Raw genomic sequence first — 27,288 nt, 5'->3', positions numbered from 1 at the left:
AGAGGAACACCATCTACAGGATCATTGCACTTGTAAATTGTTTGGCAAAAATATAAAAATATAACACAACAACATGTGTATATATTTTAACTATATATGTACATACAAGATGAATAAAAACTGACATAAGTGGGACAGCACAAATAACAAAAAAAAAAAAAAAAGAATATTTTAAAACAGGAGTTTACAGGTCAACTAGATCAAAAACAGTCCTTACCCAGCTTGCAGCCAAATTTACACAGGACAGGCCTCTTGCATGGATATCAGAAGATGAATTAATCTGGAACTGCAAGGAAATTGAGTCAGGAGAGTTTAATTTATAAAAATGCATTATATTTTTATTGATTTATTTATCAGAGATTTGAGATTGGATAACATCAACACACATATTACCCAGCAATTACCATAACTTATCAGTGTATAACATAAAATACCTAAGAAAATTAGAAATTATTAATTTAATTTACCAATTTTAATTGTTTATTTATAGTCGTTGATCTATAGAATAGTTTGATTTACAGTATAGGATAAGTTTAAGTTTTTAAGTTTATTTACTTTTTTAATCCCCCTGAGGGGTAATTCAATGTTTTCACTCCGTTGTCGTTAACACACAGGTCCGAAAGACACACACATGCACAAACAGGACCTATACATGCACAAAGTGGAGAGATGTCAGAGTGAGGGGGCTGCCCTTGGTCAGGCGCCCCGAGCGGTTGGGGGGTTCGGTGCCTTGCTCAAGGGCACCTCGGCAGTGCCCAGGAGGTGAACTGGCACCTCTCCAGCCACCAGTCCACGCTCCATATTTTGGTCCGGACAGGCGACCCTCCGGTTCCCAACCCAAGTCCCTATGGACTGAGCTACTGCTGCCCCATAGCATATAATTTTGTTATAGGTGCTTGTTGTTGATGCTATTGACACAACTTCTTGTTTTTCTTTCCCAACTTTGATCATGTCTGATCCATTTGTGAGTTTATTAACATGTATTTGTACATCAAAATGTCCCTTAGGTTTATTTATAGGCTATATTTAAGGAATAGTATCCTTATATTTAATTTAACTTAATTAATTTAATTTAAAATTTAATTTAATTTAATTTAATTTAATTATCAATCATGAATTGAGACACATTTTTGCACCTGCACTGTAATTTGAGCATCTGCTCATCAAAACAAAACTCTGAAAAAAAAAAATCAACAACAAGACGTTTGTTTAAAACAGATTATTTATTTTGTTGTTGATCGTTTTTTCATTTTTGATTGAGATATTGTTTTTCTGTAGTCACCGGAAATGGATTTAATGTAGAGATTTCAAAATAGAAGTCATCTTACTTGGCGGGTCACGTGACTCCTCTGTTTACAGGCATCCGGAGAAACATGGAGGACACCGCTGGCAGTAATCCCCAATCTCTCGGATTCACAGAGAAATTAAAGTCTTGGCTGTCCTGGTCATGGACCTACGTGTGCTTCATTTGGTTCGGCATGGTGCTCATCATGATCTACGTCCTGTGGAGCCCGCTGAAACTGCAGGAAACTCTTACCTCAGGTGAATTCATGCAGCAGCTAGCTAGCTATTGTTAGCCTGTGGCTAGCTGGCTTTAGCTGACAGACAGCGGGAGCTGCTGCTTTGACACTTCGTTATCTCACTCACACAGGCACCAATGGAGGAGACTCACTGGTTAGCTTTAGGTCCAGTTCTTACATGTCTGCTCCCAGCTCATACTTATACTGTTTTATAAACAGCAGCGTGTGTTGTGTACAGTCATACTTGGGTAGTTTATTATTGTGCTGCTTTGGTCCTCATATACTGGAGATAATATATGTGGCTACATGTCACCTGCTGTACTGAACACACAGCCAGTGTTTGTCTGGAGACATATGGTTTATTGCATGTCTTTTTATTGCATGGTCACAACAGATAACTTGCTGTATGGCTCCATACTGACTGACTGACTCTTCCTCTTCTTTCAGCCTCAGTGTTTCTGAACACACTCACCCCCAAGTTCTATGTGGCCCTCACTGGGACCTCCTCTCTCATCTCTGGACTCATCCTTGTGAGTTATTTCACACACCATAGAACACATGTTAAACTGTCACCCCATCCTGCAAAATTACACCTGCTCGTAGGCCACTTAGAAGATGAAACTTGCTATAACCTCATCTTCAATTCTTATTCAGGAGTCTAAGATGAGACACACAGGGGTGGGAGCTGAGTTTTAGTCACTAATAAATGAAATGACAGGCTGTAAGGGAAAAAAATTCTGGTACATCCACTGAAAAGGTTTATTTACTCCTTCATTTAATTATGTTGTTCCTTTAAAAATGAAATGATCCCTTCTGTGCTGAGCCTGCATGTTCTCCCCGTGTCAGCGTGGGTTTTCTCCGGGTACTCCAGCTTCCTCCCACAGTCCAAAGACATGCAGGTTAATTGATGATAGGTGTGAATGTGAGTGTGAATGGTTGTCTGTCTCTATGTGTCAGCCCTGTAATAGTCTGGTGACCTGTCTCTAGCACACCTGTGACCCCTAACACGATAAGCAGTTATGGTAGTTGAATGAACGAATGAATGAAATTTATGTCTGACTTTGTAATACTAAATTGTTGTCAATTGTTTCTGAATTTTCACTGTCTTAAATTGTAATTGCGCTTTGGCAACACATAAGAAATGTCATGCCAATAACGCTTACTGAATTGAATTGAACAGAATTGTTGGCGGGGGGGCTGGAGCCTATCCCAGGTGACATTGGGTGAGAGGCAGGGTACACCCTGGACAGGTCGCCAGGCTATCACAGGGACTAAAACATAAAGACCGACAACCATTCACACTCACATTCACATCTACGGACAATTTAGTCACCAATTAACCTGCATGTCTTTGGACTGTGGGAGGAAGCTGGAGTACCTGGAGAAAACCCACAATGACACGGGGAGAACATGCAGAGCCCAGGGTGGAAGAAATAAATCAGGAACCCTCTTGATGTGAGGCGACAGTGCTAACCACTGCACCACCTTGCTGCCGTATGCAGACAGATAAATGACATGTCATGCAAAAGGTGGACAGATTTTTGACAGGGGAGAAAATAAAAAAGATGGTACTCAATAAACAAAAAAATGTTAGCTCACAAGTTAGTTTACATTACAGCGACAGAGCCTTGTGTCATTAGTGTTGTCAAGTCAAGGTACCACTGGTGTAGTGATATAACTGAGTAATGATTGATTAATTGATTGATTGATTGATTGAGCTCTTTGTTTTGTGTCATGCACACAAACATGTGCCCAACCCTCATGGGTTTTACCTATCATATTGCTCAGTCCCCAAACAAAATACTCTGCCTTCTATCACAGGCCCGACAAAGTCTGCCAATAAAAAGTTCCCCTTCTAAAATATATTCACATTTTTCATGGTCATCCAAACCAAAATAAATCAACATAAATAGCAGTCATTCTAATTAACAGTACATCCCTAATGCCTTCGTAAACAGGACAGTAAATAAAAATAAAAAATTAACCTCATTGTCAGTTTCACCTGCGTTTCACAACAAAGTCTGTCCTCTTCTGGAGTGTCATTAAATCTACTGGTTTCTGAGGCTAATGGTGACGATCCTGAGTGTAACTGTGCACATAGGGAGTTTAAATTGTACTTCACACCAGGTTCTACACTTGAGCTATTCTTTATGAGACATAAGTTTTATATATGGTATACCAACAGACCATTTTTATCTACACATGAGAAACACTTTGCTCCTGAGTATCACAGAGTGCTCTGGAAAATAACTGACAAGTTGTTCAAATAAAAAAAGGATGCTTGCCTTGAATACTTCTGTAAAGCATGCTGTCACTGTGTGTTTTCTCGCCGCAGATATTTGAGTGGTGGTATTTCCGTAAGTATGGGACCTCGTTCATTGAACAAGTGTCAGTGAGCCACCTGCGTCCTCTCCTGGGTGGAGTGGAGAGCAGCTCCACGACTGGGCTGTTCGCATCTGTGAACGGAGAGGCAGAGCCCAGGCCCAGTGTCTCAGGTAAATGTGCATATAATACAAACTATAACAGCAATATTACCTGTCATACTACTAGCACTCATAATGTTGTCTTCATTTCGGTAGAGTGTAAGGTCTGGAGGAATCCTTTGAATCTGTTCAGAGGAGCAGAATACAACAGGTATGTGAAATGGGGCATGGTTCATAATGTGAAACTGTTTCTGAAGATGCAAACTGTGTCTTTGGTCCAAGGATATTTGTCTATTTGATTCATTGTGGATGATAAAGCAGTTTGTATTTTACATTTTACACCACAGGTACACCTGGGTGACAGGGAAGGAACCCTTAACATACTATGATATGAACCTGTCGGCCCAAGACCACCAGACCTTCTTCACAGGAGACACTCCTCAGTTAAGACCTGAAGATGCTGGTGAGTTTTAATTATGCACAGACTAAAACAGAAATGCGACATTTCCTTGTCTTAAGATAGTACAAGCATAAGACTGCAGGCATATTTCCTTGTAAAACATTTTTTGGTCCTTTGTAAATGTTCAGATGTAGTTTTAGTTGTTGTTCTTGTTGTGGTGCATTTGACGTGGACGCACACAATAAAATATGTCTGTAAGGTCACATCTATAATAAGCTTGAGTTCCTCATCTCATTACAGTGATGCAGAAAGCCTGGAGAGAGAGAAATCCTCAAGCCAGGATCAGAGCAGCTTACCAGGCCATAGAAATGAACCATGAGTGAGTCCCTCTCTCGCACAGTTACAAATATCTTCTTAAATACTGTAACTATAGTAAGTGTCTGTGATTGTGCTTGCATCAAGAGCATGAATACATTAATATAATTATATAATGGTCTTTTAAGGGAGCTTTCGTACTCAAATTATTGCCTTGATTGCATTAAGTTTTTGATGTGCATGCAGAGAGGATGGGCTGAAAATCTGTCCCTTTGTGTGTTACGTGTGTGCGCAGATGTGCTGCAGCCTATGTGCTCCTAGCAGAGGAAGAAGCCACAACCATCACAGAAGCTGAACGCCTCTTCAAAAAAGCACTAAGTATTGGTAAGAATGGATTTAAATACTGAAACGTGGGTATTTTTCAAAAATACCCACTTTTTTTTTTTTTGTGTCTAAGTGACCAATGAGAGCAACACATTTTGTCCAGTATGGAGCAAGAATGCTGCAGTATAATTTTTGGGGCAATAGCATCCTGTCAATGTGCGTCCACTAAAAGTGCTTTCACACCTGCCCTGTTTGGTTGGGTTCAATCAAACTGAAGTTCATTTGCCCCCTAAGTGCGGGCCGTTTGGGCAGGTGTGAACACAGCAATCACACTCATGTGCACACCAAAACAACCGGACTGAGACCTTCTTAAAGAGGTGGTCTTGGTCCGGTTACTTTATTCGTGGTGAGAACGTTGTTCTGACCTTGATCTGAACCACCTGCAGTCACATGACACATTGTTTGGGGTAAACATGACCATGTTACAGTCCTGGAGGATTATTAATGTGCACCTCCTCCTGTACTGCCTTAATATGCACATTCAGCACATCCAATGCATCAAAACATTGTTTTCTAGTTGGAGCCGCGCCTCGTTTTCAAACTGTATGGTTTGACTAAAATGAACAATGACAGCAATATAGTCCACGATGAGCAGCGCTAAAATCAACCTGCGTAGTTGTCCCTCCATTGTGACATTAGAAAGTGTCACATTTATCTTGCAAGTGTACTCTTCTTCAACGTTTTCTTTACTTCCTGGATTTTTCCCGCATGGAAATTCTGACCAATCAAGAGCAGCTTTCTCGCACAAGGTACTTGACCTGGTCCGCTTGTAAATGCTGCCGTGAGAACACGAACCAACTCTAGGAAATTACACAACTTTGTGACAAAATGAGTCCCTGATTCAGACCAAAGCAAGACAACTCTAGGTCTGAAAGCACCCTTAATGTGCTTGTTTTTGCCACTGACTGTTTGCGTTATAAGTGTCTGATAAAGTAATACAATGTTTTTCTTTACTTTCACTCACTCCCGTCTGTTTGTTATTATTGTCTTCCTGCAACAACTCAACCTGTCACATTAACAAGCAGACTGTATCAAGCAATCAGACACGAATAATAACAACCTGAGTCTGTCAGTGGCAAAAAACTAATATTTGAGTGGACACCTTGTGCAGTGCAGCACTCCAAAATGCACTGTTGAATAACTCCAGATCACAGGTAGCTATGGTTATAAATAGACTAGACCACATCTGTCCACACCCAGCTGTGATGAAGGACATAATTACAAGTACAATATTCCATCAATGTGTCACTGCTCTTTGTCCACACAAGATCACAAGCTGCAGTATGAAGTTGTGTCAGTAATACAACTCGATCCATCTTATTGACAAATGTTGTGTTTATTAAATGTCTCCTGTTTTCTGTTCTGCCATCCACAGCTGGAAAAGATATCAACTTACTGGTGTACATTAAACGCAGACTGGCAATGTGTGCACGCAAACTGGGACGGATTAAAGAAGCAGTGAAAATGATGAGAGATGTGAGTTTCTATCAAAAGTCTTTCACAGTTGCACCCCACAGTGCTCACTGCTGTGTGTGAATGTCAAATTACTCTTTCAGCTGAGGCAACATGTTTACTGTATTTGAAACAACTGCAGCACAGTATTACTAACAAATCATATTGTTGATGTATGTTATTTTCTCTCTTTTCAGTTAATGAAGGAGTTTCCACTGTTGGGAATGTTAAATATACACGAAAACCTCTTGGAGGCACTTCTAGAGCTTCAGGCATACGCTGATGTCCAAGCAGTCCTCGCCAAATATGATGGTAAGACTAAAGGGCACAAAAAACTGTTACTTTTCTGAAGTCGTGATACTGTGTTTGGACAGAAATGAGCTCAGTGTCATTGAATAAGCCCTGAAATTGTATGACATATGTCACATGACCCCAATTTCTTCTGTCATTGCAGACATCAGTTTGCCAAAATCAGCCACTATATGCTACACATCTGCACTGTTGAAAGCACGGGCTGTATCAGATAAGTATGTGTCCCTTGCATGCTATTCAACATCAGAACCTCTTAAAGGGACAGTTTTTCCTCTTATGTGTAGTGCTGTTTATCCATCTAGATTGTTTTGGTGTGAGTTGCCGAAGTATTGAAAATATCAACCGTAGAGATGCCGGCTTTCTCTTCAGTATAGCGGAACCAAATGGCACTCAGCTTGTGGTGCTGAAAATGCCAACATAATACTTCTGAAAACTGGATAGCAATGTCTCTTTCCAGAAATCGTGACCTGGTTACTCAAGACCTGGTTAGCTACTGTAAAAGAAAATAGCCCCTACATGAAACTGCTCACATGAAACTCAGTGGATTATCTTGAGTAACCAGGTCATGATTTCTGCAAAGAGACATTGCTGTTGAGTTTTTCAAATGTATTTTCTTGGCACTTTGAGCACCACAAGCTGAGTGCCATCTAGTTCCATTATATTGGAGAGAAGGTAGACATCTCTACGGCCGAAATCTCCAACACTTTGCAACTCACACCAAAACAATCTAGACTGACAAACAGCTCTACAGGTAAGAGGAAAAATATGTATCGTTAATTTGAGGGTGGACTGCCCCTTTAAAACCTGCTTTATATATTAAATAACTATGTGAGCAGCAGCGGTTTGTCATACGAAGTGTTTTGTCTCAGGTTCTCTCCAGAGGCCGCGTCACGGCGAGGGCTAAGCACAGCAGAGATGAATGCTGTGGAGGCCATACACAGAGCTGTTGAGTTCAATCCACACGTGCCAAAGGTCAGTCATTAAAGTAACAAGTGTCACGCAGACTCTGATGATTGGGGGCCACGGAAACCCATTGATCGCTTGATGATGTTGATGATCCATGTAGCTGCTGTGCTGCAAGTTATCTCAGAACCCATCGGCTATCAGTCCTCTTCCTCTTGTGTGTGCCTGCCATTGTTTACAATCCGATTAGCAACTTGAGATAATATACACACAGAGTTATGATGCTCTATAAAGAGATATCTGAATAATAAAACGCTTAATTTTTTTGGGATGATAACTGATGGGTTCCAGGATTGAACTTTGGCCTTCTTTTAAAAACAATTAGCTAGCTTCCCTGATATCTGTCAGTAGTGTGTTCCATAGCTTTGTGGCGTAATTGACAAAGGCAAAGGCAGTCCCTGATCTTCTTCCAGCTGTTGCTGGGAACCTCCAATAAACCAGCAGCAGGTGATCGCAGTGTTCTTGGAGGCAAATAGTTAACAAGGGAGTTGGCGATGTAGCTCTATCCCAGCCCATCTTATACAAGGAGGAGGAGCTTAAATCAATTCTAAATGTTACAGGAAGTCAGTGCAGAGCAGCTCAGACTATCCTGATGTGCTGTCTCCTCTTGGTTCTGGTTAACAGCCGAGCTGCAGAGTTTTGAATTAGCTGAATTTAGTCTGATCATGAGGTCACACATGTCTGCCATGGGTGAAGGTGACACACAGAACAAACAGGTAAACCAGGAAGACAATTACAGGTGAGTTATGACAGCAGTAACAGGTGGTGCAACTTACAAATAGACGTGCTATATACTGGCTCACCAGCAGGTGTCAGAGTTGCATTTATGACACATGATGCGTCAGCTTCAGACACTAAAGCTTGGTTTGGATATGTATTTGGGTAACTATAGTATTTAGTAGTGATTCATGTAATACAAATGAACAGGACGCTAGTGTATTTTTGTCGGGCACATTTGGTGCAAACAATGCAGTGTTTTTGGAGTCAAACATGAATCATGTGTTTTTACAGGAGTTTAGTTTGAATTTCACATTTAGGTCCCAAGAAAATCTGTAAACATGCAACAGGTTGGTCACAGTTTTACATTAAAAGGGAGCAGCTCCAGCTGAATCAGGGAGAACATGGTACCACTGGATATCCCTGTGGCCTCTCCCACCAGTTCCCACAGGATTAGATGTCACACACAGAGTCATACACAACCAGTTGCAGCAGAGTTTTGTCTCAGTTTAGCCTTTGTAGTGTGGTGTTGTTTCATCTCACTCCTTCTCTGAGAGAATCAGTGTGTTTGTGTGTATGTGTGTGTGTGTGTGTGTGTGTGTGTGTGTGTGTGTGTGTGTGTGTGTGTGTGGGGGGGGGGGGGGTTGTTTAGCCAGCACTTTGATCCAGCCTTTGATTTTAAAGTGAAGGCCCTCATTTTCAATGACTTTCCAACTCCACTGTGCCCAGAGGCAGCCGTCCTCTCTCCTCTCATCGCGCACCCTCATCCTGTTTCTTATCCTCTCATGTTCCCTCATCCCCCTCCCATCCCCCGTTTGAGCCAAACAGAGAGTCTGATGTTGGCCACCACTGCCAACTGAAGGAAATTTGTAACACACCTTTCACAGGGGATTATTGGGAGGCTCGTCTTTCAGCGTTTGACTGGCATCTGGTGCTTACTCAGGCCTCAGAACAGAGTTGTGTTACGATTTTGACTCGCTGCATGTGAAAATGTAGCAGAGGGGAAAGAGGGGGGGTTGTTGCTTTGTGTTGTCTAGGATGATGAGTGTATCTGTGGCTGTGGCCTCTGCAGACATGGGCTGGCCTGTTGCCCTCTTAAGTAGGATCTGCAATGGGCTTTTTGTCCTAACATTTCCTAGAGGCTAATTCTGCACACTTTTGTAGATTTCCTACATTTCATTACATTTCCTAAATAGTGTAGAAATGTGTGCATGCTTTGGAAGGTGTCTTATTTAAATGATGCAGTCGACAGTTATCCGGAGAAAGTCAAAAGGGAAAACAAACTCCAAATTCAGTGTCATTTTGAAACAAGCTTTGTCTGCTTGGTGTTTCACCTCACTATATTTTTTTCCTCACTGTGTCTGCGCTTTTCGTAGCTTCCTCTTGGATGCATGCTGCTCACAGTCTGGCACCTCACCGCTCCCTTGTTGTAAATTCCCGACTCCAGCGCCAGAAATTCACTGTACTTCAATAGAAAGTGTGTTTTTTTTACAAAGTTGACACGTTCGCAAGTTGCTTGTGGTCCATTCTGAATGGACCCGCGACCCACTTCTGGAACCACCGTCCTACACCTCCAGATGACAAAATCAGTTCACATACAGTATATGTAACCAGAACTTCATCACTCTAGAAGCGCTGACATGATACGAATGAAATGTACAAATGTAACGTATTCACGGTTTGAATAAATGCCAACATGTTTTGCAATGATTAACAGACATATTGATCAACATATAAAACTGTATAGTCTTTGTCAATGTAAGGCAACAGGAGTTGCATTAAAGGGGACTCAGTAACAAAGCTTGTGTGTGTTTGTGTTGCTATACAGAGGCCATAACAGATACCAGAGTTGCACTGAGCTGGAGCAAGCAGAGTAGAGCTGCTTGGGTAAATCTGAGCCTCTATGGATTTTTCTTAAATTCTCAACCATCATCACCAGTGTACCAGTCTGCAGTGGTGGCCCAAAGTTGAAAGAAATGGGAGCTTGTTAAAAGAAGGTTGCCCCTTTCAGTCCCTGGATCAGAAGGATAAATCTGGGTATGGAAAGCAAGACCTTTGACCCCCTGACTGAGGTTGTACTGGTTAGCTTCCAGGTGTGAATGTGTGTGTCTGTGTGAGTGTACACAGGGCAATTTCTAACAAGTTAAGGTTGAAAACAAGAAAAGAAAAACCCAGTGTACAAGTAATGAAGGAGCACCGTCAGGTCAGGCATTAAGTGTGTGGGTGTTTCATCAAGCATGCCAAGGAGATTATATATGAATATCATACAAGGCTAAATCACATGAGCTCATTCAAACTGCTCAGAAAGAGAACCCACACACACTAAACCCACATCCACACACACACACACACGTGCTTTAGTCTCAGTCTGTTTCATTGCACACCGCCCTCCACCCACGCGACCCTTTTCCCGTTCCCTCACCAGCTCTCCATTTTGCCCCTATTTACCTCCTCCCTCCCCTTTGCTCCCGTCTATTTTCCTCTCCTCCTCATCTTCTTGTCCTTCTCTATTTATCCTCCTCCTCCTCCACCCGTTCCTCCATCTGTCTGTCCATTCCAATCAGCCTCTCTACCAGCCAGTGGTTAAAAAACTGACAGCTTGTCGGATGCTCGTACAGCTGATCAAGTGCTCCCGCTATCTAAATCTGTTGTACATTTACATTTACCACCACTTTGGTCCGTACGCGTTCATTTTCGAAGCAGCCTGGCTGACCCGATCTCATCTACCTTGCTAGTTTGCTCCACTTTGGAAGGCGGTTTCTCATCTCACCCCATTCTGGTTGTCGTGTTCCCATCCAGATGGCTCAGAAATGCAGACCTTTGCTTAGTTTGCTTCTGAAATTGGCTTTTTGGTTTGTAAATTGAGACAGAGCGGCAGTGCTGGGGTTGTTCTGAATTAAGACGGATGAGGTTTGATACAGACGAGGAGGAGGCGGTAGTTAGGATTCGCTTCATCCTGGCCCATTTTGGAACACTGAGTTTTCCACTGTCCTCAGTAGAGGTTGGAGTAGCTTGTAGCAGCGTTAGCTTACTGTATGGAATTTTAAATCTGCGACACCTATTTGTCTTTATGTTCTTTGACTGCACATGTGTATGTTTGTCTGACCCTTATAGATGTTATTGTTCCCGCTGTGTCCCATTGTGAGAAGCAAAGTGCTGCAGATTAGAATCAGAAGGCAGCTTATGAGTTATGCTCTGGGCGTATGACTGCCCAGGGATAAAAGGAGAACACATGAAACTCAATCCCTTCATCAAAGAGGCGACAGGGAGTGGAGAAGCGGACCAAAGAACGAGAGCTGGGGGGGAGTTAGAAATATGTGTAAAACTGTAAAATATCCAAGTATAACCAAAATAAGACATTGGCTCGCTTACAGATTGTCAGAATAATCAAACCTGAAGTTTAAGATTGGGCCCCAAATGAAGCTCCTTCTCGTCATGTGTTTCCAGTCAAGTGTAAAATGAATGTATGTTTTTTTTTTTATCAGTTACTGTGGTCGCGTTCTGCAACAGAGAAGTGGTGGGTTTCCTCTTGAGCTCGCCGGCTGGCCGGTTGCCTCGACACTGGTGCCGGGGGAGTAGAGGATGGTGAAAGGTTTGTGCTCGGAAGAAAGGAGACCGTAATGGTGAGGAGGATGCAGGCGGACAGTCAAATGTGTTTGGCTGAAGCAGACAGAGCTGATTTGAGTAAGTCAGACAGGATAAGTGAGAAGGTCAGACAAGCAGCTTCTGGTTGTCTCTTAGCTGCCGATCCTTGTAATGACTACAGAGGATGTTCAGTGAAGAGAGGAGAGGTGAGAAGACAGGACATTCCCTGGGAATGGTTGAGTGAAGCGAGGAGAAGTGTTTACACCTGTTGGGTGGTTGCTTGCTTGATTGAGTCTTTCCCCATGAGGGTGGAGAGATTCAGGAGGTGCAGAGTGAGGAACAGACAACAGAGGGGTGAAGTGGGCCCAAGTGACAGTCTGCATAGAACATGACTATGGCTCCCCCGACTAAGAATTTTCCTATTAGACCAACAGTCGTCATTTAGGGCCATTAGTCGACTAGTCGCCTGCATGTTTATGATATTAATTTAATTATCAAATGATATATTTTGGGCGGGGCAACACAATGGTTTGAGTTGAAGGTGTGAGAAAGAATAGTATCAGTAACATTGTTAACACTGTGCTACATTACAGAGAAATACCAAACCGTACTAATGAACCTTCATTAATATAGGCCTATATTTTATCTACAAGTGCACGTCACACACTGAGCGAGCCGCCTGTTAATGACGCTGTCGGCAAAGCAGTAATGATTGTGCTAAGTGGCTAATGGGCATGTAGCTACTTCCATGTTTCAGATGATACGTCATGTTTGTAGTCGACCAATGAAGATGAGTTTACATATCACCTTGGGTTCGTCCTTCACCTTCTCAAAATGATCCCACACTTTGGATTTCCTGCCCGACATGTTATTAACTAGCCTGTGGAATAACCGCAGGTACCAGCCCTGGAAATTTGGGGCTGTACACATGCTGTGTCTTTAATACTCAAGGTCGGGCGCAGGGTGCTACCCTACTCTACCATTTTTGTGCCAGCTTTCAAGAGCACAGCGGCAGGTTGTATCTGAGGTTGCTAAGCAATCTTAACCAGCATCATATAGCCTATTTACCTGAAATCCTGAGTGCAGAGCTGATCTTCTTCCAGGTGCTGTTTATGAGTGTGTAGGCCTATCGTTCGAAATCACGATTATACAAACGATTATGTGGCGCACGTGATGACATATATTGTTTACATGACTGTATGTCATTTCTGTCTCTACATGGTCACACGTTTACAATTCTCCTCTGCTCTTAATTAACCAGATCGGTACTCTGTATTGGTCGATACCCAAAGCCCAGGTATCGCTATCATATCAGGACTGAAAAAGTCGAATCAGTGCATCTCTACCTGGGACACAGGGTCCAGGCTCATATCTCTCAAACTGAAGGAGCATGAAAGAGGGCTTGGAGAGAGATAGGGATGAGCAGGGTTGAAGAGCCTGGGCAGGCTGTGATCATGAGGGCGAGGGTGGAGACAGAGGGGTAAGGCAGGGGGAGATGGGTGAAGCAGCATGGTCTGGATGGATGGATGGATGGATGGATGGCTGGCTGGCTGGCTGAGCCTGTGACCATGGAAGGGATTAGACAGGATTAGCTGTGGGGTAACCTTCCCAAAGTGTCAGTCTGAGATCCAGAGCGCTGTGAAGCTGGCCGCCTGGGAATCCAGCCCAGGGGGGCCCAGCCCAGCACATGGGCTTTGTTTAACACAGACCCCTGCCACACTGGGCACCACAGACATAGAGTATGTAGAGTGGCATGTTCATCAAAGTCAGTGTACACCTATTAATGACCTGTCTGTGGACAGAGCTGAGCCAGTATTGAAAACATATACTGTTGCATGCCATTACAGGGTGTCTGCAGGTCAATAAATAGTCTTAAAATGTCTTAAATTCTATAAATATTAAAAGTAAAAGTAATGAAATTGGAAGTTGTGATGTCTTAATCACTGCAGTTTTTTAAATCAGATTTCATTTATCCATCTTTTGAGTTGTTTTTGTCAAATGAGTTATACTCTTCTGCCTGAAAGTCGACATTTCTGATGTTACAACTCTTTAAACCTCCCACCAAAATCAATACTGTCCCCTTACTTTATACTGGTATATAAGTGTTAGCAAAATGTACTCACTTTTCTAACCATATTGACACGTGATACATAAGACCTACTACTTACCTTTATACTTATGCGCAATTCTTAATAAAGAAAATCATATTTGTTCCAAAAATCAGTCTTAAATTTGGTTAAAACTTTATCTTAAAAAGCATTAAACGTAATCGTCTGATACCTGTAGACACCCTGTGTAGTTTCAGAAAGCATACCTGTTCTATAGGTTGTAACTCTGGGGTCTGGGTCTTTGTCAGCACGGTGAACTGACTGACTCACTGGGACAAACTTACACAGCAGGGGGAAGAGAGGAGGGGCGAGCGGGGGGATGTTACACATTCATGGAATGAATGTACTGTACTGTAACAATAACACACTCAGAGAGCTTTGGAAAGCTTTTCCCTCCCACCTTGAACAATTGCAAAATAAGGCTGTCAACAAATACCTCACATGAAGAAAATATGTTTTGGGTCTACGGGGAGGTAGCCACAGGGAATTGCACAATGGAGTAGAATAAGTGAAGTGCTGACTGAGAAACATGGAGAAGATGTGAATGAAACCATTAAAGCGGTGTCAAATGGTTTATGACCACAAGGGGGCAGACTTTTTTTTTTTTTAAAACCAAACTTGCATCAGCAGATTCTGCAATGTAAATTGCAGAATCTGTCTTGAGAGTTGAGTTCTGCGCCAGATGGTTTTGGGCCTGTTTCCTTTTGCCTGGTGGTATCCATCTTGAGGCGACTCTTGTGATCCAGCCCTGTTCCTTCCTTATTACATGGCCTCGCCATCTCCGACATCTGTGCGTGATTTCCTTGGTGATGCTCCGGCTACTTGTTTTCTTGTACAGTTGAAGGTTGGAGATTTTGTTTGGCCACAAGATCTGGCATATTTTTCTGAGGCATCCACCCTCATCATGTCTGTTTTGACCATTCGCCAACTCTCTGATCCGTACAGCAGAACAGATCTGACATTGCTGTTACAAAGAGCGTCATCGTTTTAAGGCTGTATTGCTTGGATCTCCAAGCTGGAGTTGGGAGAAGGCAACCTGAGCCTTTCCCAGCCTTGCTTTGATGTCTTTCTGGGTCCTGCTGTCCTTGCTGATAACGCTGCCCAAGTAAGCAAAGTCTTCCACAGACTCACGTGGTTCCCGATTGACAAGTATGGGTGCTGTGGGGTTGATGTTTACGCACAGCACTTTTGTTTTGGAGGTATTGATGTTGAGTCCAACCTGTGTGGCAAAGTTGTTGAGCCTGTACGTTTTAGTCTGTATGTTTGGATGGTTCGTTGAAAGGAGTGCGAGATCGTCAGCGGTTGACGAATGCCTGAGAAAAACATTTGGGTCTCTTTTGTTGACTTTCTTTGTCAGTGTTTTGCATTTATGCAATAAAAGTCTGTCGGGAGACGTAGTAGGATGACAGCAAGTGTCTCCAAATGACTGCAAACAATGGACGTTGCAGTTATATGGTATTCATCTCAGCCTACGAGTGTTTGGGCCAAGGTGTTTTCACGAACTTCTTTATATCTGCTCACTGCCATTTTGCTGCAAATGTTGTATACAATTGGCTTGTGTGGCCACCTTACTGTGGTCACAGTATGTGTGAAGCTAAAAGAAGTATTTCATGACAGATACTATTTGATCCCACGGTAGCAGACTGCTGATTTTATAGGCGAGATATCAGAGTCTTGACAAACAAGCATCCAAAAGATGCTGCACGGTATCACAGTCTTTGATAGCAATAGTAAGTGCACCTACACTAGATGCTCCTGCTACTCTTGACCAAGTTCAGGAGCCAAAAAGCATCAAGGTGTGTGCGTACTAGGGATGGGTATTGTTTAGGAAATTAGGATACCAGTACCCTTAAAGTAATTCCGAGTACCAATAGAACACTTTCTTTGATACCTTTTCTCTACTCCATGTAATCCCTGTCATGTGAATTGAAGCATGCAGCTGCATAAAAATTCCACCAGATTCCACACGCATGTAGTATAGCCTTAGTTTTGGACATTTTAGTGGCATCATAACACCCTGACATTAAAGTGGAGAATGCTTGTGGTGATTGGCTGCAAGCAAAACCATACAAATAGTATTTTTTATCTCGATCTGGGTAAAGTTTGACTGGAGATGTTTTGATACTACTTGGATCTGGGTTATTTCGGTTGATACCTTTAAGGTATCGAGTTCAGTTAGCCAGCCCGTATGTGTATACTTACCAAGAATCTTGTGTTTCTGTCTCTCCCTGTCTGCAGTACTTATTAGAGATGAAGAGCCTGATCCTCCCTCCAGAGCACATCTTGAAGAGGGGTGACAGCGAGGCAGTGGCATATGCTTTCTTCCACCTGCAGCACTGGAAGAGGGCAGAGGGAGCCTTAAACCTACTACACTGCACCTGGGAGGGCAGTATGTATCACCCTTACGTCTTCTATTGTATACCACTGCTCTGTGTATGAATGTAAAGAATTTATTATTTCAATTTTGAAAGTCAGTTCATGAGTTACAGTTATGCAGTACTTCAGCAGGGCTGGGCCATCACAGACCCAGAGTATCATCCTTGTATGCTGCTCTTCATTTTTAAATTGTTGTGTCACAGGTCATGTATGCACAACACACCCACAGCTACTCTACTTGATTATGCAAGGATGAGGTCATTGCTTCACAAAGCACAGGAAGAATGTTATATTTTAACACGTTAGTGTCTTGTCAATCTGTATAATATTTTTGCCACTTAAATGCTTTACTGAAAAATGTGTTAGCCATTTTAAAGAGCCTCTTCTAACCATAGTTAAAGGAGAACTTCACCCCCAAATGGTTTGTGTATTAATTACTCATCCCATGTTACACTGAATTCATGCAGAAGACTTTCTCGCATACCTCCACAGCGAACGAAGAATCAATAACACACATTAAACAACACCAAACCTACATCAAAACATCCATTTACAAACTCTTACACAACACGTGCTGTATACTCCAAGTCTCATTTATCCAGTCATATGCTCAGTACTTCCCAAACATTCATTCGTTCGTTCATTTTCTGTAACCCCATATCCCAGCTGACATTGGGCGAGAGGCAGGGCACACCCTGGACAGGACACCAGACTATCACAGGGCTGACACATAGAGACAGACAACCATTTACACTCACATTCACACCTACGAGCAATTTAGAGTCACCAGTTAACCTGCATGTCTTTGGACTGTGGGAGGAAGCTGGAGTACCCGGAGAAAACCCACACTGACGCGGGGAGAACATGCAAACTCTGCACTGAAGGGCTCCCCCACCCCAGGAACCCTCTTGCTGTGAGGCAACAATGCTAACCACTTCCCCAAACAGACAGCCCTTTTTTTGATTGAGAACTGAACTAAAAATGTATCTCTGTTTTCTTTCAAACCAGACGACATTGACAAAAAGAGCAATTTTACCGTGCAGAACACGGGAGCTGCTGGTCTACCGCTGCCTCGAACAGTTAGTTAGTTTGTGTTATAAAGTGACTTTGGTGTTTTAAAGTTCAGATTCACCAAAGTCACATAATAACACAAACTATTCAAAAAGACAGCAGTAGATCAGCAGCTCCTGTGTTCAGTGAGGTAAAATGACTGTTTTTGTCAATGGAGTCTGGCTTTGAAGAGAACATAGATAAGTTTTACTTTCACTTCAGTTCCCTGTCAGTTTGGGACGTACTGAGGATACGACTGGATAAATGAGACTTGGATTACATTGTATGAGTTGTGCGAGAGTAAACAGATGTTACGATACATATCTGCTGTTGTTAAACGGGGACCCCTTTTATTTTAATTTATCAAGAATTTTCTCCATTTTTTGAGTCTTTGTTCACCAGAGGCATGCTATGTAAGATATAATATAATAAAGATATAATAAAAATAATAACAACTTTATTTGTAGAGCACTTTTGTGCTTTCCAAGGTACAGAAAATATACAATCATAACACATGTATACCTGTAAGCATGCACACATACATACAGGCTGCAAACACATACACTCCCACACACACAATGAATCTATCAACTGTTAGAAAAGGCCAGTCTGAAAAAGTAAGCTTTGAGACGAGATTTGAAGACGTGAACAGAGTCAGCTGATCTGATGCTCAGTGGGATGCTGTTCCAAAGCCAAGGAGCAAAAACTGACAAGGCTCGATCACCCTTTGTCTTAAACCTGGACTCTGGGACAGTTGGAAGACCTCGACCAGCACACTTGAGGGGCCTGTTTGGGAGGTACAATGTGAGAAGCTCAGTTATGTACTCCGATGCCAGATCATTGAGAGCCTTGTATGTGATTTAAAGAACTTTAAATGGATTTTAAAACTACGTTTTCTTCACAAACTCAACATAACACAGGGGAAGTAATTGTTGTACAAATGGTCATTTGGAGGGTGAAGTGCTCCTTTAACACTATTAGTTGTGTTGTTTAAAAATAATTCATACTTTGTCTTCACAGCCTTCAGGATAATTCCCTACCCACTGGAGAAGGGTCACCTGTTTTACCCTTACCCAGGATGCACAGAAACAGCAGACAGGGAGCTGCTGCCCTGTAAGTACAATAGCCAAAGCCTACGTGCAGTCCATTAATGTGCAGAGTTGTTCCCAATTCGATTGTGTAATCACTATTAAAACCCCTTATCTCTTCTAAAGGGTTTATTTTTGTCTTGTTTATCTGTACTTGTATCCTGACTTTGTCTCATCATCTCATTTTTGCTCCAGCGTTCCACGAAGTGTCTGTGTACCCAAAGAAAGAGCTTCCCTTCTTCATCCTCTTCACAGCAGGCCTTTGCTCCTTCACTGCCATGCTGGCCATGCTCACACATCAGTTCCCCGAGCTCATGGGTGTCTTTGCCAAAGCAGTAAGTACTCCAACTCCAAATGCACATCTCAGTTTCATCTCAAATGTTGCTGTTCTGAAATTCATATATGCTGATTCAGTCCACTTTTTTATCGTTACACAAGTTTAGCTTGTGTGTGCGTTGGCTGACCGGTTACATCTTCGGTTTATCTCTGATTCAGTATTTGTTTTAAATACGTGTTGTTTGTAATCTGAACATTTTAACCCCGACAGTAATTGCTGCCTTCCATCACTGTCAGTAACACTGGAGGCTCATGGGAGTCGTAGGCCTGTAAAGTCTGTGTTTCCCGCCAAAACAAGCTGTAGTCCAATTTAAGCTATCAGTGACCACAGCGGAATAATGCAAGCTTAACGCCATAGCAAACACAAGAGTGTAGCTTACAGCCCTAAAGGTTTAGAAACCCTGGATGCGTGCATGACTTCCTTTTACTGTTTGTTTATGACAGAAGTGTTGTTATCTGTTTTTAGCCAGTTTGGCAAACTCCTTCCTTTGGCTAATCCTTTGTTTACGGTCACCCTGTTTATTACTGCCTGCCTTTACATAGACTTGTAGCAAAAACAAGGCCACAGAGAACATGTAGTGCTCTTCCTTTTGTTATGGGAAAGATCGGGGGGCAGATAGGAGTTTTACAGCAGCCCCAGCAAGCCTGGTTTGTGTAATGTTCGGATGGAAAACCAGTGAGGGAGGAACACAGAGGTCCTCACTGCCTTCTGAGGAAAAACAGATTTCTCTGAATCTGCTGCTCTTGAACAGAAGATCCAAGCAAAGCAGGACAGTGGTGGCGGTCTGCCTTTCCTTTATTTATGGACAGCAGACATGTATAGCATCAAGCTGAATATGTTTCATACATTAAATGGGATTAGAGAGGTACTTGATTTGCACTTGTCTGGCTGGGCTGATGTGTCCACTTATGAGACTATTAAAGTGTCAAGTGTATCAAGAACACCTCAAGTAGTTTCAGAGAGAAACCATACTGTGATATTTTAGACGACAGTTTACTGTTACTATCGAACTTAAATCACTAACACAGTGTGCATTTTAAATGCTCTATTATACACATATCTAATATACCGTATATCCCAGATCTTAATCATAGATCTAAGTGGATATATGTCTGCTGGTAATCATAAAAATGTGTGTTTAAGTTGTCTCTGTGTATGAGGAGTATTTATAAGATGGGTTACAGCATTACAAAATTAATTTTGCTCATTTTCCTACAACTGATAACACAAAATTAAAAATAATCAAAATTGTCAAAATATGCTCCAAAATACATTGACGTGATTTACAATCTAACAGGGTTAGATATTTTTCCAGTATGGCCCTGTTTAGTAGGGGTGGGGGAAAAATTCAGTACAGCACAGTATCGTGATATTTTGCGTGGCAATATTGTATCGATACTCGGACGCCAAGTATCGATCTTTTATTATATACATCATTCATTTTTACAAATACACATTTTCAACCAACTTTTAGTACTAGAATAATAAAATCAATTTCAATCAATTTTTCGGTCCACTAGATAGCGCTGATGTTTTCTTTCCTGGTCAGGTCAGCATAGAGCGGGAAGTTCATCCAAACAAAGACGGAGGCCAGAGAAAGAAATTTTTGAAAAGCGCCGTCTGCTTTTAAATCAAACAACTGGACTCATTTTGGATTTTTTTAACAAATTGTCCAACCTTGACTTTACTGACTTGTATTGTGCAAAGTTTGTTATTAGAAAGGTGTTTTTATATTCCTCTACTGAAGGTGGCGATGTCTGTGCACTTCCCTAAAATCTTCAGAATCAAATGTACGCCAGGCAAGCTAGATTATGTACGTCACTAATAAAAAAGCAAAGCGCTGTCTAATACAGGAAACACATATCGATGGTAGAACAGACTTTGACACAACACTGGCAATGAAAGCTGAAACCTGAAACCTTCAGCGCAGAGCAAACTCGTCAATACGAGAGCAGAGTTAGCATTGGTGTAGTAAAAGGGTTGACAGTAAACATGGCCGAGTGTGCAGTTTTTAGACGTAAACAGGACTCTGGAGCTTCTGTCCACTATCTGCCAAAAACCCCATCGCAGCAGATACTCGCAAACACTAATGCCGTGTGAACTAGTTAGCAGTTAGCCTAGGCGCTAACAAGCCAACAAACTAACAACATAAACAAATGTAAGATGCTAACTACATTCTACATTTACCGTTCTGATATTCTGCTAGTGGCTGATTTTGCAAAACAGTCTGACTGAGACTTGAATGTCTCCAAAGTTTCCTCTACCACTAACGCTAGCCACCTTGATGCGCACTGCTCTTTCATTGGTCAACCAGTCAGCGGTCTAGCCTGGATAACGTCGTGTCAGCACGAGAGAAAACAGAAAGGGAAAACTTCTGCAAGCAGAGATGGTGTTTGAGGCGGAGGCCAGACCTGAAATTCTCAATGAGGCAGAAAGAGTAGATCTGCTTCCACCGCCTTTACAGTTTTATTTAACTATTACGTGGGACCCCATGTTAAACAAAATATTGATGAATTAATTAGTATTTATAAACACTTGAAAATGTGTCTGCAGGGGAAGTTTAATAGTTTGTCACAGTAGTATATTTGCAGGTTTATTTCCTTTCCCTTCGTTTTTTTGGCTCTATGAGAGACTGAAAGAGAAACGGAAAGAACGAATGTGAATGATTCAGTGTATGAGTGGGCTGACATGTAAATCATGGATAACATAACGTTTATACCCAGATCAGTATAATAAACCGTCAGCACTGTTTCTACAAACAACATCGTAAAAATGATAATACTTGGATGATTCTGCTTTGTTTTTGTCTTCTGTTCTCTGGGAAGCTTTATGTATTAACTGCATTCTATCACCTAAAAAAAGCCTTTGCTCTGCACCTTCCTGTGTTTTGAAAAATTGAGCAAGATCACTACTCCTTATGTCAAACCTGTCTTATTTCTGGAAAGGACGGCAGGCTAAGAATTCAAATGTATGTTCTTTTAAACACATCAAATGTGTTTTTTTTCCCATGCACGTTGGCCTGCCACTGTGACAGGGAGCTGGAGGACTGCGGATTCTGTGCTCTCTTGTGATTTTCCCTAATCAAAAATAATAGAAGTGTTTCTTTTTCCTTTTGAATGAGAATTTTTATAAATGTTTTACCCAAGCGGAAATCTCCGGGGCTGAAAAATGAAGCCAATGTGTAAGTGCCAAACACTGCAGTTCCTCGAATGGCCACTTGAGGCTGGCTCCAAATGCAAATCAGTCCCCATAGACCCCCATGTTAAAATGCCCAACTTAACAGCAGAAATAAACATGTTTACTCCCTGGTACAAAAAACAGTTTGGTTCCTTTTGCTTATATTCCCATTCATGACAACTGTACATGGGGTGTATTGTTATATAACTCACCCGCTGACATTTTATTAAGGCCTAAAGTGATGCATAATTAAGAGTGGGCTGCTTTGAGCTCCACCCTTCTGTCCAAATCTGGTCACGTCTGGCTGCAAGCGTCCAATATGGTGTTGACTTGAGGTGTCAAAACTGGAGTCCACAATCCAATGGGTGACATCAGAGACAACATAAACAAGCCCCGATAGGCTGTTTAAGTGAATTTGTGGGCTTGGTGACTTTTGTGAATTTATTTTAAGTGTTTTACTTAAATATTATCTAAGAATTAATGTGAAGATATTTTCCTGATGTTCAGCTAAAGGCTCATTGTGTTTCTCTCTCTCTTCAGTTCTTCAGCACACTCTTTGCACCCCTGGGTTTCTTCGCAGACAAGATGGAAAGCTTCATGCCGTCCAGTTTTTGGCACCAGCTGACTCGGATCTGACCCCATCTTACACACACACACACACACACACACTCACACAACACACACAGAGACACACACATACACACATACCAATACCACTCCAAACCCTCAGACAAAAAGTGTTTGCTCTCCTGTCTTCAGCATTACTGTCCACTTGCTGCATTGTTACTGATTATGTTGGCTGAGGTTGTATCAACACGGCAATACCACTCTGAAGATGCTCTCCCACACTGTTCCTCCAGCAGCTACGTTTTTTGTTTTTTTTTTTCCCCCCCAAAAGCACATTTAGTGCAACGATTACACAGGGGTCGTTCATTTGTCATTATGTTAGCACTGGGCAAATGGAAGTTTTTAAGTATCCCACAAAGACTGGCTGCAGATTTTTGGTGCAGAAATCAAATTAGGAATTCGTCAGAGGCAAATTAAACCAAAAAAAAACTAAAACTGTTTTTAATGCTCCTCAGAATACTGACTAGTCAGGTGAGTTTGTTTAAACCAGTATGATTCTGGCACAAGAAACAGGAACAAGAAACAATATGTGCATTGAGGATGTCTCTTGTAGAGTATATATAGTATATATATAGTATTTACATACATCAAAAAAGATCCCATTGGGTATTTGTGATGGGAACCTGTGTGTCCTATGTCAACCCTCAGTGCCCAGATTTAAACGTCTGTAAGACTTCCCTAAAAACAGAGCTGTGATTTACAGCCTTGAAGTGCCTGCAGTGTATACAACGCCTCTGCAGTTCAACAGTTGTTACCATGGCATGACACCTCAGCACTATATCACTGGGGCAACCGCCGCCCCCGCAACATCGAAATGTAAATGGGATCATCACAAGTCACAGTTAGGCCTCTCGTGGCATCACTCATTTCTGCTGATTGCTCTGCAGAGTGTGATAAGTCAGCGCGTTAGTCAACTTCTCTTGTCACCAAACAAACATAAAAGAGGTAGACGTTGCGATAGTCATACTGAGAATAATCTGGCACAGGAAATGTAACTAAAACTAATACATGAGATTACAGTAGTTCTAAATACACTGACGAGCTCTCAGAGAAGCATTTGGAGATAGAGGCGAAATAAACAGACAGGCACGGACAGATTGTACAAAGTTATTTTACTTTGTATGAACAAAATCTTTCTCTGCCATTGACTTTGTCTGTTAATTTTGCCGGAATCTGTATATGCATTGTGTTCTTCTGTTCCCCCTGTTTTATCAGACTTAATAAGCTGAGAGGCCAGTGTTCCCCTGTCGTGAAGCATAATGTAAAAACTGACAGATAATGTAAAAACCTGACAAATGTGCCTGATTCAAAATTGTAATCATGTCTGTAATTGTACTATATAATGCCATTGAAGTCTATGAAAAAAAATATGTTACACTACAGATGCATAATGCATTCACCTGAGGAAAAAAGCTCTGTTTATCGTAAATAACAAGATTTTTATCTCAGAATTATGCGAAAAGTTTTCATGGGAAAAAAAAAATTGCTCTTGAAAAATTAGAATTTATGAGATTATTTATCTAGTTAATTGAGAAAAATGAGCAGATTTTAATTCATGAAAACTTTTCCTATAATTCAGAGATATTAATTCAGAAAAATGGTACATTTTTTCTGAAACAAATAAGCTACCGTAATACACCACTTAGTCGTGGATGATAAGAATATGATGCCACATCATCCCAAATTTTTATTAAAGTGGCAGGTTTATTGTATTTTAAACCACTTAACACAGACATGTTTACTTTGTTTGTCAAGTTTGTGACTTGATAGATATTAAATTTTAGGCGGCTACAGAAACATAAAGTTGACGTACTGTAAGTGACATAATACTGACAGCCCTTCACTCCACATGTTATAGAAAATGTGATAAAGTGCCTTTTAGTGTGCTATTTTTTTTATCCTGGGATGGCAAAGGCATGAAGCTCCTTTGGATTGGTTAGATTTGGGCAAGAAGAATGGGATTGGTAAGGGTTGGGGTAAGAACGTCAGGTTCATCCAATCAGAGGCAGAGTACGGCCCCGTTCACACAGAAAGTGTTTTGCAGGTTGGTCCTTATTCTAACCTTCCCTTGTAATCAATCTACCATTTATTTATTTATATCACTTATTTGACAGAAATTCGTAGCTAGTTCCTAAAATGTTGAGGCAGAGGGTACTTGCTGTAGCTCTGGTTGAGGGTGAGAGGCTGTCAGCAAATAGTTTGTTAGGCACAGGGAAACAGAGATCTGTGTGGGTACATGAGACCCTAAAAAAGAGGGTGGATCACTGGGAGTACCACCAGTTGGTCCAGGAGCTTCTCCTCGATGATGGCTGTTTCCAGGCATATTTTAGGATGACTAGTGCCTCGGGGCAGTATGACAACCTGCAGTCTATCGTCAGGCCGTATAGCTCTCGGTATCCAACAACCACTACCACCAGTTTCTCCATTGTTTACCAACTGTGAACTTGTTGTCATGACCACCACGGAAGGACCATCTCTCAAATCTGATTGGACAATAAGAAAAAAGATGTTGAAAAAAGAGATGATGCAGGGCGTTTTTCTGCTTTGTGTTGAAGTTTTTTCAACTTGAGGAGTTCAGAGCGCTCTGGCAAAAATGCCAGGCGCCTTTAGCGCAGAAATACGAGGCGCTTTGCAACGCAAAAACCACGAGCAAAAAGCTTCATTTTCATTAAAAACAATTACACAAAGCTGCCTCCAGCTGCTAAAATGCTTTCTGTGTAATTGGGGCCTCGGGCAGGTCATGTCTTCACCATCCAGGGGAAAAATACTCGCTTTTAAACATTACAATAGTGAAACACTCCAATTTGGAATTTACTGCACCTACAGTATTGATGTCAAGTTTAGTGGCAACTCTGTTCAACTTTGATGAATTCAGTGTGATACATAGATGCCTTTAAAATTTGTTAATTTATAACAGAATTGTTGAATGTCCAATGATTAGCATTAGCACAGCAGCCATGTAACAATGGCAAACATACTTTTAAAAAAGTAGACAAGGGCACGCTGGTGATGATGTAATGGCACATAAAAATATGTGTTACTGCAGTACTTTGCAAATTTGGATCATATTTTAATAACCCTGATCAAGTCTAAGCTACATTGATTTTGTTTCACATTTAACTCTGGTCTGTAATATGTCTGTTTGAATTTGTGACACTTGAAATGTGAGATTTTTATCGTGTGCAGCTGAAATGTAAGAGTACATGCTGAAGACAGGAGAATGTTTGAAAAGCTGTAACTACCCTTGGATGAGTTTGAAAGCAAAACTCACAATAAATTTGTCTTTCAGTGCATTTTTCTTTGTGGTTTTTGTTTCGTTGTGTCAGTAGTATTGTTTTAAATATGCTGAAATGATATTCTCTAAATGGATGTATGGACACTGAATGCTTCAGCTGCAAGCACCTGCATTCAGATAATATTTTTTGTCCAATCAGAACTTCCAAATGTCTACAGGCCTGGATAAACAGGTAATCTCCAAGGCAAACTATTTCAACATAAAGTGGGAGACATATTTCAATAGGTTCCTTTTTGTACAATGGATGCAATTTCCCTTCATATTCTGAGATCACTTGTGTATTGACAGTGAGTTGGTATCTTTTTCAAGGACAAACTCCTCGCTCTGCCACCCTGCTGCTGCTCCTAGACTATATAAAGCCAAGAGCCATCGTGCCCATCATTATGATTACACCACTCCACCTCCATCAGCAGATGCTTTTATGTGGCATGTTCCCAGTGAACCGTTGGTGCCATAATCATACTCCATACACTCATGCTCAAGTGGCGAGCGGCAGTAATGAAAATCGCTGTCGAGGAGGACTGTTGACGGGCGCTCAAGTGTTTGCTCTCAGTGCTGGAGCGCCGTTTCGTGCTGCAAGCTGAAACTTGAATTGTTCACTGACCTCCAGAGTGCATCAAAGTCAGGAGAAGAGAAAAAAGAGATACAGAAAGGAAGGTAAAGATGAAAACAAGAAAGAAGTGGTGAAGACAAGAGAGTATATGAAGTTTCATTTTTCTCCACATGCCTTTTATAGGATAAGAAATGTTTGAGACATTTACAACATTTATGGCCGCAGCCAGGTGGGTAAAATGATGATTTGGGGAATATGTTGGGTGGCAAAGCTATTAAAGTTTCTATGTGCTAATACCATCTTGCCAGCACACTATGCTCACCAGCAAGAAGAATTAATGATTTCTTGTGGCCTGGGATCTTTGCCAAGTGTGTCCCTGAAGGTTACAATCAGCCTCAACTAAAAACAGAACAAAACACTTCTCACAGAGGTGTGTTATGTCTGGACATTAGTCTGTTTCAGTGTGTTCAGACTGAGCCTTCCAATGATGAGCTGGGTCATCAGGACAGACAGTATGAGATGTTTCAGACCTGGATTTAGCCTATTATGTTTCCTAAATGACCACCCAGTGAGCTAATAATCCACTAACAGACAACATCACACTAT

General features: G+C 41.6%; 1 protein-coding gene across 1 annotated transcript; it reads left to right on the top strand.

Annotated features, from left to right (window-relative positions):
* Positions 1-1,362: 1,362 nt before the first annotated feature.
* On the top strand, positions 1,363-26,126 carry LOC117257400 (suppressor of tumorigenicity 7 protein-like). Its single transcript, XM_033627569.2, has 15 exons — positions 1,363-1,542; positions 1,968-2,050; positions 3,856-4,015; positions 4,100-4,154; positions 4,291-4,406; positions 4,644-4,722; positions 4,954-5,042; positions 6,418-6,518; positions 6,692-6,806; positions 6,949-7,021; positions 7,676-7,778; positions 16,418-16,568; positions 18,626-18,718; positions 18,889-19,028; positions 22,748-26,126. Exons 1-15 carry the CDS (start codon positions 1,374-1,376, stop codon positions 22,841-22,843), a joined length of 1,623 nt encoding a protein of 540 aa, XP_033483460.1. The 5' UTR covers positions 1,363-1,373; the 3' UTR covers positions 22,844-26,126.
* The last annotated feature ends 1,162 nt before the right edge of the window (positions 26,127-27,288 follow it).

The sequence above is a fragment of the Epinephelus lanceolatus genome, chromosome 1 (assembly GCF_041903045.1).
Source record: "Epinephelus lanceolatus isolate andai-2023 chromosome 1, ASM4190304v1, whole genome shotgun sequence".
Taxonomy (NCBI): Eukaryota; Metazoa; Chordata; class Actinopteri; order Perciformes; family Serranidae; genus Epinephelus; species Epinephelus lanceolatus.
This window is presented reverse-complemented; position numbering and strand designations above follow the sequence as displayed.

Bases quoted from the DNA above. Each gene is read 5' to 3' on its own strand.
- LOC117257400 (XM_033627569.2), top strand. From the start codon at position 1,374: ATGGAGGACACCGCTGGCAGTAATCCCCAATCTCTCGGATTCACAGAG. The intron at 2,051-3,855 runs GTGAGTTATTTC...TTCTCGCCGCAG, and splicing joins TCATCTCTGGACTCATCCTT to ATATTTGAGTGGTGGTATTT. The intron at 6,519-6,691 runs GTGAGTTTCTAT...CTCTCTTTTCAG, and splicing joins CAGTGAAAATGATGAGAGAT to TTAATGAAGGAGTTTCCACT.